This window comes from Microtus ochrogaster, unplaced genomic scaffold (genome assembly GCF_000317375.1).
Source record: "Microtus ochrogaster isolate Prairie Vole_2 unplaced genomic scaffold, MicOch1.0 UNK47, whole genome shotgun sequence".
Classification (NCBI taxonomy): domain Eukaryota; kingdom Metazoa; phylum Chordata; class Mammalia; order Rodentia; family Cricetidae; genus Microtus; species Microtus ochrogaster.
The window spans coordinates 807871-819811 of record NW_004949145.1 but is presented as its reverse complement, the minus strand read 5'-3'; the positions used below and the strand labels follow the sequence as shown (position 1 = coordinate 819811).

Below are 11941 nucleotides of genomic sequence, written 5' to 3'. Positions count from 1 at the left end.
GGTCTTTGTGTGGTTTTGGTATCAGAGTAACTGTAGCTTCATAAAAGTAATTTGGCAATGACTCTTCTGTTTCTATATTGTGAAATACATTAAGGAGTATAGGTATTAGGTCTTTTTGGAAGTTCTGGTAGAATTCCACATTGGTACCATCTGTTCCTGGGCTTTTTTTTTGGTAGGGAGGTTTTTGATAACAGCTTCTAATATTTCGCGACTAACAGGTGTATTTAGATCATTCACCCTGCCTCCTTTTTTCTTGCTTTGTATCAAGCACGCATGTTCTTGTGGTACCCCCAGAGGCCAAGTTCATATGTATATCCTGCAAATAGTTCCAAATCTCCAGATCCTCACTCTCCACACATGAAATGTCACTTGTTATTTATTACAAGGCTGTATACATGTCTTTTGTAGATTCCATGCACTTCAGTAGCTTGGGATCCCCTTGAGAGAGGTTATTGGGCTTCACATGCCTGTTGGATGCCAGCATTTGACACAAGTCCCTGGTCTTGCTAGGAGTTGCAAACTGCCTGGGAGCTTACTGGAGCCAGTGCTCCCTTTGGGTCACCCTCAGTACAACCTGATGAAAAATTTCACTTGGATTTTTGCTCCAAACCCACAGAGATTAAGGGCCCTCTAAGGCCCAGCTCTTGGTTTTAAGTTGGCCCCTCTCCTGACAGCTGACTGGTAGAACTCTCTTGAATAGAGAAAAGTAGAGAAATGTGGAGAGTCTAGTTGAGAACTCATTACCTGTAACTAATGATAACTTTTCCAAACATGTGGCTTTGAATTCATTGTCCAACCACTTAAGTTGCTGCTGTCTTCACTTATGTCCAGGTGAGGAACTGAATATTTTTAAGAGGAAGAAGCAAGATCTGCTTTGCCTTAATAGAGAGGTAAGAAGTTACAATAATGTGATTTGATTTCAATGAGAACAAAAAGTTTTCTCTCCTATAGGATGTCTATAGATGCTAGGAACAGCCTGATGATACACAGCTTCATTGGAATGACTCCCCATGGCAACCATAAGAATTCAAGGCCATCTTTGAAATCAGAACTTTCAAGAGTAGATTAACTGGATAGGGATGGGAAACCAAAGGGAAGAAATGGTAAGATGTGATTATGTTTAAAATGCATAATAGATTTAAAAGTATTTGTCTACACCTATATTAACATTATGTGCAATGAATATATACACCAATAAGATATTTTTTAAAAATAAAAGAAAATGGGATACCATTTTTATACTGCAGATGAATATGTGAGCTTTATTAGGCCAGATCCAATGCAGACAGAGATGAATTAGAACCAGCTTAGTATCTTTTACAAGCTCTTTCTTAAGTTGTCAGTATATTTCAAGCTGAGATTTATAAAATCAACTTACTGGGTAAATGAAAATATAAAATAATATTGGGTCAATAATAATATTAAAATGACACAGAATAAACATGTTCACTCAAGTCTGTCATAAGTGAAGACACTGCCAAACCTAGTCATGTGATGTAAGGTGAGTGTTTTTAAACTTTTAAAAATGTCCTTGATGTTTACATATATATGCTGCTTGATGTATTCAAGATGGAAAATGCTTTCTTCTTATGATTCATATAAAATTATTTATGGAGCATACTATAGCTTGCCCTGACTAAATCGCACAGTCAACAGGTGAAAGCTATAACATAGTGTCTTTATGTAATAGATAATTCAAAGGAAGATACTATTATATCTGGGTAGGGTGCCTCATGCTTGTCACCCAAAAATCGGTGACAGAGGCAGAGATCGAGGGTATCTTTCACTATATACTGAGTTTGAAGCCAGCATGAACTACATTAGATCCAGTCTCACCTCTGACACATGCTTTAAAACATCTTTGACTCATCCCAGATCACCTGGTACCTCTTAAAATACTGTCTTCATTTGTGAGAAAGTCAGTCAGGAGCATAGGGTATCTTATGTTATCAGAAGGGCAAGATTGCATAAAGAAGCCTTCAGCAGATGTTAGATGAGATTCAGGGTGAATATAAGGTGAGGTATGAAAGATAAATGTAACCGAGGGTAAGTAGATCACAGAAGGAAATCATTCCAACTGAGGAGGAAAAGTCTGTAGTGGAAGATTAACAGGAATTCGTGTCAGAACCACAGACAGCTCCAGAAACACAGCGATGACCAGCAGGGTGTACTCCCAGAAACCCTACGCGGTTTCAGCACCGGGGACAGCTCCAGAGGGCCCTGCTCAACTCCAGAACCCCTGCTGACACAGCTAAGGTGTCCTGAGGATCCATGCTGACAGGCACAAAGACTTGTGGCCTGAAAACCACCTTTAGTATTGTCGTTGAGTCTCAATAAGCTTGTCTTGAAGTACTGACCTTTTGTATTTGTAGAAAACATTTTTTAATTAAAAATGATTTGTGTGTGTCTGTGGGTACATACATTTATGGAGGGCAGGGGATAACTTATGAGTCGGTTCTCCTGCACTATTGAGTCTTTAGGCTGGGTGCTGAGTGTTTCACTCACTGAACCATCTTTCTGACTTAACAGTTTTCAATTATTAATACTACTACTACTACTACTATTGTGTTTTGTGCATAATATGCCGAGGGCCACAACATGCATGTGGACATTACAGAACAGCTTTCCAAAGTCAGTTCTTTTCTTGCATCGAGGTTCCAGGAACAGAACTCAGATTGTCTGGTTTGTAGGCCAAACTCTTTCACCTGCTGAGCCACCTTTCTAGCCTCTAAATGTTTTTTTTTTTTGCAGTTTTATTTTATAGAAGTGATTAATGCCAATTGCATGCTTAGGCATCTTTCTTTTTGGTCAGGAGTATGTTTCAGAGATTGGTCAGGGAGGATGCTAGGCTCATTTACTTACAAAGTAGCACTCCAGTATATAAACAGGACTTTATGTATCGGTTTTATGGTAATATGTTAGCAATGTTGAGATACTTTTGTGCCAAAAGTGCTGCTGTTAAAGTAACGCTCTCAACAGTGGCCACACTCTAAGATCTGATAGATGTTGGTTGCTATTTCCTTTTCCAGGAGTCAACACTCATCTAGGCTCCCACCAAAGTGTGTGACAACCATAAGGTGAAACTTAATATGTCCAAATAAATGTTCATATTCATGACAGCTCTCTGGCTGTAAAACAGGTATTTCATTTTGACTTCAATTTCCATTTCTTTGTTTCCTAATATGAGAAAATTTTCTAGTTTTAAGTTATTAGTTATTTTTGGTGAAAATGCGTTTTTAGGACAGGGGTTCTCAATCTGTAGGTCATGACCCCTTTGGGGGTCACACATCAGACACCCTGCATATAAGATATTTACATCATGATTCATAACAGTAGCAAAATTACAGTTATGAAGTGGCAACGGACTAGTTTTCTGCTTGGGGGTCCCAATAGCACAGGGACTGTATTAAAGGGTCATGGCATTAGAAAGGTAGGACTTTATCTCATTTTTTTAAACTGGAAAAGAATATGCTTTCCGTACCAATCAACCAATGTCTTTGTATATTGTATATGCCCTTGTCAGTAGCATGCACTAGGGACATTTTCCCAACTTGCGATTTTTATCTCTTTGGTAACCAGAATCTCTTCAGATCATGCAAATTTTTAAATTTTATGAGGCAGGTGTTTTAGTTCTTTGAAAATTTCATCCTTTTATTGAAAATAGATTCTTTGCACACAAATATATCCCAGTTAAGGTTTCCCTCCCTCTACTTTCCCCAGTCTTCCCCAGCTCCCCTCCCATCCAGATGTACTTCCTTTCTGTCTCTCACTAGAAAAAAGATAATACTAAAATATAACAACATCGCATATATTATGATAAAACAAAAACTATCACATTGAAGATAGACAGAACAATCCAAGAGAAGGGAAAGAGCCCAAGAGAAGGCACCAGAATCTGAGACCCACTCGTTCACCCATTCAGGAGTCCATTCAAACAGAAACCTGAAGCTGTGATGCATGCACAGAAGACCTGGTGCAGACCCGTGCAGGTCCTGTGCCTGCTGCCTCAGTCTCTGTGAGTTCATGTGCTCCTTGATGAGACAGATGTTTTAAATGCTTTTCTCTTCTTCTTGATGTTGTTTTATGTATACCACTGTTTTCTAAAAGTTTAGAGGTTTTTGTTTCACATGAATACATTAAATTTGGACAGTTCTGTACAGATGTGCAGTGGTATGAACAGGCTCGCTCTAGCTGCTCTCTCTTACCTGCCTCACATTCCTGCCTAGACCTTTCCTACTTGCCGGTTACGTTTTTTGTGCAGTTCTTTCTTGCATAGGTAGCCACAGCTGTGCTGTGTTCCGGATTTCATTATCCTGCTGTAGACAGGGTTTCATAGGACTCTTCCCCGTCCTCCAGCCTCCCCATTTGTGTGTGTGTGTGTGTGTGTGTGTGTGTGTGTGATGTTATGTGTGACTTCTCTGGCCATAGGAACTTCTTTGCAGTTGGTGTCAGTTACTACAGAAACTCATAACTGACCCAAATGCTGAGGATAAATGACTGTTCAGGGCTCAGCTCTGACTGGGACATCTACATTGCATTTATATTTTCATCTGGTCAAAACCTGAGCTCGTGTGTGTGTGTGTGTGTGTCTGAGTGTGTGTGTGTGTGTGTGTGTGTGTGTGTGTGTGCCAAAGGTCGACATTGGCTGACTTCTCAAGTCTCTCTCCACTGTAGTTTTGGAGACAGGGTCTCTCACTGACCCGTGGGTTACCAGTTTGGACAAGCGAAATGTCCAGTGAACTCCAGAGACCTACACACCTCCTCCCCAAAGCCAGTGCAGGAATTACAGCTGTGTAATTCGACCTTTTATCGACCTTTTATTTGAGTTTTTCTCTCTCTTTACCTAGAATGCAAAAATTTCAAAAGGTTGCAAACAAATGCTCATTTTTCACCGTTTTAGTTCAAGCACTTGGTACAGATTATAGACTAGATATTTGCTGCCGAATCAGCTGAAACACTGTACTCTTCACACTGGACACTGAATCCCATAGTGTTAGTAGCACAGGACAGCACCTGTCAGGATCCCTTGAACAAGTTACAATTCATGAGCTCCAGCACAGTCGCAGGTAGGCATGGTTGGATCGATGTCTATCCATCTAAGATAGTAAGAACAAACTTGATGCTCATTTAGAATACTCTGTGGACCCTAAATTATGATCAATGTACAAAGTTTCTCTCCTCTAAAAAGGCTGCTGGGCATGTAGGAGATAACTCCCTGGGTAACAGCATCTGCTAAGCAAGCTTGAAGACCTGAGTTTTAATATGCAGTCTGGCTGCAGGTAAGTCAAAGGCAGGTGAATCCTGAAGGCTCATAAACCAGTCAGCCTACTGGAAACTATGAGTTGATAGTTCAGTGAGAAGTTCTGTCATAAGAAAAAAAGACGGAGAGAGGTCGAGGAAGACACTACTAGGTCCTCTGCACGCACACTTACAGGTGCATATGCACACTCATGTACATACAAATTGCACACATGCACACGCTTGTACGGACAAACACACATGTGCACACACATCTTCAGAGAAAAACAGAAACACACACACAACTGCTGTCATTCTGGGAGAATTCCCTTCACCCAGGCTTTATGAGTCTTAGTTGCTGTATTGTTCTAGTTGAAGCGAGGAGCTGGAAAGATGGCTCAGTGCTGAAGAGCTCTTGTTGCTTTTGCAGAGGGCACAGGTTCCATTTTCAGCACCTGCATGACAGCTCACAACTATCCACAGCTCCAGTTCCAAGTGCGTTATCCTGACTTCTGTGGGCACCAGGCATGCATGTGTGCAGGCTAAATACTCATACACATATAACAAACACACCTAAATGCTCTCCTCTACCCAAATTGTCTTTCACCTACACGGTTCTCACAGAACTGGTCAACTTCATTCCTAACCTTGTCATCGTCTCGAGCCATGTAGTCACAGAGGAAAAGTGTCATGGAAAGATTATTATCCTGGCACCTTTTTCTAATATTGACACATTTCCTTTAGAGATGAGCCCATTTAAGGGAGATAAGCCCAGAAAAGGCTGTTGTAAGTCTTCTCTTATTTAAAATAGTGCACGCAACTTGTGAGATTGTGGAAGGTTTTTGAAGAAAGAAATTTGACCCAGAAACAATCATTTAAGGTCATCAAAAGTAAGAAAATAAGCATCATTCCTTATTTTAAAACCACATTCTCATTTATTGCTGTACTTAAATATTATATGAAGGGGCCAGGCTATGGCTCAGTAGGTACAGCACTTATCTAAGATGGGCAAGGCCCTGGGTTCAACTCTCATCAGTAAAAAACTAGCAAACAAACAAAAGCTAAATATTCATAAGGACCAAAGGCTTTGTGAGGGTGGATTTTATCTGCTTCATCCTTTCAGGTTTTATTATTTTATATTATGTGTATGATTGTTTTGCCTGCATGTATGTCTGTGTACCACATGTGTGCCTGGTGCCCTCAGAGGTCAGAAAGTATTGGATCACCTGGAAATGGGGTTACAGATGGACGAGAGTTGCCATGTAGGTGCCAGGAATCAAATCCAGATCCTCTGCAAGAGCAGCCAGTGCTCTTAACTGCAGACTCATCTTTCCTGCCCCTCACCTCTGCTTTATCAATGCAATAGTGTATGTTCATAAAGGTTGGATGTCTTGCTTAAAATTGCAGACCTGCCAGGTGGCAGTGGCACATGCCTTTAATCCTAGCACTCGGGAGGCAGAGGCAGGCAGATCTCTGTGAGCTTGAGGCCAGCCTTGGCTACAAGAGCTAGTTTCAGGACAAGCTTCAAAGCTACAGAGAGACCCTGTCTCAAAAAAAGTTGCAGACTTAGTAAATTTTCTGTGTGTGTCAATTTTCCATTTTTGGTTTTGTAGTTTTCCAGTTTCTCCTTATTGCTTGGCCTGATGTAGCTCAACCTCTTGCTAAGTTGATTCAGCTCCAAGAAAGTTTAACCATAGATGCCTTTATACTTCAGAACAGACTAAGGTCTTTATAAACATATGTCTTTCTTTACTTAGATGGAGAGATCTCTGCAACTGGCCAATCAGTCCACGGACCAGGATTTTATCCTGCTGGGTCTCTCTGCCAGGAAAGACATCAGGGATGGTCTGTTTGTTATTTTTCTGGCCCTCTACATGCTGATCCTCTTAGAGAATATGCTAGTCATCTACCTCATCTGCAGCCACCTTGAGTTACTCCACAAGCCCATGTATTTCTTCCTGGGCCACCTCAGCTGCCTGGAGATGTGCTATGTGTCCGTCACCATGCCCAGCTTGCTCATAGGCCTGAGGTCCAGCCCCTGCCACATGTCCTTCACATCCTGCATGGCTCAATTGTTTTTATTCATTTCTTTCATTGGTACCAAGTGCACCCTGCTGGCCTCCATGGCCTATGACCGCTACATAGCCATCTGCCATCCGCTGCACTACCCACTGCTCATGAGGCCTCAGGTCTGCTGGGGATTGACTTTGTCCTCCTGGGTGGGTGGACTGGTGGTCTCTGTGATCAAGACCACATGCATTGCGAGTCTGTCCTACTGTGGCCCAAATGTCCTCAACCACTTCTTCTGTGATGCGCCTCCTCTTCTCAACCTGTCCTGCTCCCACATGGTTCTCATAGAGCTGGTCGACTTCATCTCAGCCATCGTCATCTTCTGTGGGTCATTGCTAGTTGCTCTGGCCTCTTATGTGGCCATCAGCAGGGTGCTGATCCAAATGCCTTCAGCTGCTGCCAGCCACAGAGCCCTCTCCACCTGTGCCTCCCACCTCCTTGTGATGGGAATCTTCTACTCTGTGATCCTCTTTATGTATTCCAGGCCCAGACATATCAGATCCACAGACCTCAACAAGGTACTGTCTGTCATCTACACAGTGGCCACTCCCCTGTGTAGCCCAATCATCTACTGCTTGCGGAACAGGGAGGTCCATGCAGTGCTGAAGAAAACCCTCCGTCTGTGCTGAGATTCTCCAGAGAGCTGATGTCCTCCCTCTCCTGGTTTGAAAAAAAAAATTCATGGCCAAATACACATAAAGAGAATTCAAAGGCAGAGAGAAACATGGCAGAAGCTTCTGGAACATTTTATAAATAGACTTCATAAAATCAACATGAAAAATAGGAATATTATAGGGACTGGCAAGATTGCTCAGTGAGCAGACAATTGCTCTCAAGCCTGATAACCTGACTCCCTGGGTCTTTCTTCATAGAAGAAGTTGACATCCACAGGTTGTCACCCTATCTTCACAGGTGCACAGTGGCGTGCATATACCCCAATTCACAAGACAGACAAAAAGAAAAAGTCTTTCTGGGTGGTAGTGGCACACCTTTAATTTCAGCACTCAGGAGGCAGAGGCAGGCAGATCTCTGTGAGTTCGAGACTACCCTGGTCTATATGTGTTAGTTCCAGGACAGACTCCAAAGCTACATAAAGTAACCTTGTCCTGAAAAACAACAACAACGACGACAACAACAAAAAACAAAATAAAAAACATAAAAGAAAGTTTTACTAACTAAAAGGGTTACTATAGCTGTGATCAAACACCATGACCAAAGCAACCTGGAGAGAAAAGGGTTTATAAGGTGTACTCTTCTTCATCACTGTTCGTCATTAAAGGAAGTCAGGACAGGAACTCAATCAGGGCAGGAAGCTGGAGGCAGGAGCTGATGCAGAGGCTATGGAGAAATGCTCCCTACTGGTTTGCTCCTCAAGGCTTGCTCAGACTGCTTTATTAGAGAACCCAGGACCACCATCCCCAGGACAGAACCACCTACAGCGGCCCATGTTCTCACCCATCAACCACTAACTAAGAAAATTCCCTGCAGGTTCCCATATAGCATGATCTTATGGAGGCATTGTCTCATTTGACGTTCCTTCTTCTTAGGTGACTATAGTTTCTGTCAAGGTGACATCAAACTAGCTGGCACAGAAAGGAAGGAAGGAAGAAATAAAGAAAAAAAGGAAGGGAATACTCCCAAATAAAAGCCAAATGAAAATAGTTCTATCGATAAAGAAACATAACTGCTCAGTAAATACCAGAAGATGGACATCCTGTCTATTAAATGCAAACTTGAGAGATTATCATTTATTCTTTGTGTCCTAACACACATATGCTACATATATGTGCATGTACAAATAGTTAACAAAATACATGTATAAGAATGGTTACTGTAAATTGTGACATTTGGAATAAACATGTCATGACGTTTAGAATAAACATTATGTGAACAAATGAAATGACTGGAAATATCTCAAAGATCCACTTGAAGATGATTTGAGGTTTCTAACATATATACTGTGAAAAGCTGTGCACCATTCAAAGATAGAACTGGATCTGTGGTTACTGACACGGGGCAGACAACCCGGTAGGTGATTGGTGGTGACAGTAAAATTGGTGATTATTTACACTAATATGCATCTAGGAGTAATTCCGAAGGGATATGTAATGTAGCTAACAGTTGCTAGAAATGTTTAGTCCATCAGCAGGACCATGGGAAACTCACATTTTTTAAATTTTATTTTGCATGCTTGCTGCTTTGCATTAAGTTTGCATTAGCTTTATAAGCACATTAAGTAAATTATTTTAAAAATGAAATAAGCTAGGTGTGGTGACTCATGCCCTTGCTCTCGGCTCTCTGGAGGCAGACTCTGGGAGTTCAAGGCCAGCTTGGTCTACTTAGCAAGTTCCAGGCTAGTCAGCACACATAGTGAGAAATGCTCTCTGAAGGAAAAGCAAAGAGGAGATAAAAATAAAACAATTATCTTTCATGGAATGACTTGCTCATCATACTGCAAGATGTTGGAAATTTTTATTTCAAACAATAGTTTAGGTTAACAGTTACTCTAGAGAAATTGGTGTGCTCTATGTTTATGAGAATATTAAATGGTATTAACTGAGGAAAAAGTGAAATAAAATTCTTATTATCACTGGCTAGTAAGTTGACTTGAAAGTCACCAATTTTCAAGGTCCCACATGTGGGCAATGCATAAATTTGCTGGAGATAACAAGATTCAGGTTCTCATGCTTCCAGGGCAAATGCTGTATCAACTGGACCATCTCCCCAGCCCAGGGATGGACATTTATTTCACACAACATAGATAATTCATTTAATGACATAGTATCTCAATATGGGATAGTATTCCATTGTGTGAGTATTCTGTACACAGATGAACTTGCTATAGTATAGTGAGACAGGAACTTATGAAGTCCAGACTGGCTTCAAACTCACTGTATAGCTAAGGATGACCTTGAACTCCTGATCATCCTGCTTCCACCTCTGAAGTTAATATTCTGAATAGAAATGTTTTCAATAAAAGCATTAGATGCCTGCATTATATGTTATTTTCTGGATAAAAGCTGCCTACACTGATGCCATCACAGAATCCATAAAATTTCTAATTTTTCATGCATATGATCAAATGTTCCTCGGAAGGTATCCTGACAATTTGATAATTCTCTTTCATTGCTAATAAAATTTGTTTTGAAAATGTTCTCATTCACCTTTGGAGTTTCAGTGTATGCACCCTCAGAATGGTCTCTGCCAACATTGGCGACATCCATGGGCAGCTCTTTAAATTGTTATGAACAGTAACTGAGTGAATACTATCTGTTGTTTCAGGTAAACCAATTTCCTCTGAGTTCTTCCCAAGAAAAAACTTCATTTAAAACACTACTGTAGTGGCTGAAGTGATGTCTTACAGTTCAGATCACATTCTGCTCTTGCTGAGGATCCAATTTCAAGTCTAAGTCACCCACATCAGGTGGCTCACAACCATTTATAGCTCCAGCTGTAGAGATCCAGTGCTCTCTTCTGGACATTGTAGGCATGCACACAAGCATCACAAACATACATACACACACTCACACATTCACACACACACACACACACACACACACACACACACACCACCTTAAATAAACCTATTCAAGTATACAAATCAACAACAACAAAAACCTGTTCACCACAACAGACAGAAAGAATGTTAGAGCTTGGGGATGGTGAGGAGAGCTGGGAAATGCCATCTTCTGGATGTGACAAAGCCACTGTACTCATGAACTCACAGAAGCCATAGTTCTTGATACAAGAGCAATCCAGTCAACATGGGTGGGGATGGGGCTCCTTACCTAGCTGTGGAGCTATTGGCCACTGAAAGTAAGCCATTTTTTTTTTTTTACGATGTGGATCCTGGCAGGCTGCTCATGCTCATTCAGGCAGCAGTCACTGGGCTCAGATGATTAAGGAAGAGCACACAAAGGAGAAAGGGCACAAGGATTTGAGGGGGTGGGGTTGGGGTATATGATCAAGATACACTGTATACATGAATGTAGTTATCAGAGAATAAATAGAAGTCTTTCTAAATTTTTAGAATAGTATTCACAGGGGCTGGAGTGATGGATCAGTTGTTAAGAGCACTGACAGCCCCTCCCAGCACTCACATGGTAGCTCACAACTTTCTGTAACCCCAGTTCCAGGGGATTTCCCCAAAGCAGAATCAACCCACATGTCCACTAACTGAAGAATGAGCACATAAAATAGTGAGCATCAATACAATGGATTGTAATTTGGGCACAAATGGCCATAAAGTACTCGTTAATGAGGCAATGTGTACAGCTTTCAAAATATGCCAGTCACAATAACCACATATGACATAAAGCCATTACCATAAAATATCAAGAATCTACAAATCTACAGAAATAGGATACAGGTTGTTGGTTTCTTGGGGTTTGGAGTAGTGACTGGTGGGCATTCGGAATGATTTCTAATATGCCCAGGTTTATCTTCAGGGCAAACAAAATATTCTGGATTTGACAGAATATTATGATTATGTAATTGCAAACAAGTTAAGAGGAAAGCACTACATTGCAGGTATTTAAAGGTGAAATTTATGGTATCTGAATTGTTTTTTAACAAAAAAATAGATATTGGTAATTTAAGGTCCCTCTCCGAGGACTTAGACATTTGGTCAACC

The 11941-nt window shown here is 41.1% G+C and overlaps 1 protein-coding gene across 1 annotated transcript; it reads left to right on the top strand.

Annotated features, from left to right (window-relative positions):
• The first annotated feature begins 6995 nt into the window (after positions 1–6995).
• Positions 6996–7937, top strand: LOC101993213 (olfactory receptor 5-like). Its single transcript, XM_005369295.1, has one exon. It carries the CDS (start codon positions 6996–6998, stop codon positions 7935–7937), a length of 942 nt encoding a protein of 313 aa, XP_005369352.1.
• Positions 7938–11941: the final 4004 nt, after the last annotated feature.

Bases quoted from the DNA above. Each gene is read 5' to 3' on its own strand.
- LOC101993213 (XM_005369295.1), top strand. From the start codon at position 6,996: ATGGAGAGATCTCTGCAACTGGCCAATCAGTCCACGGACCAGGATTTT.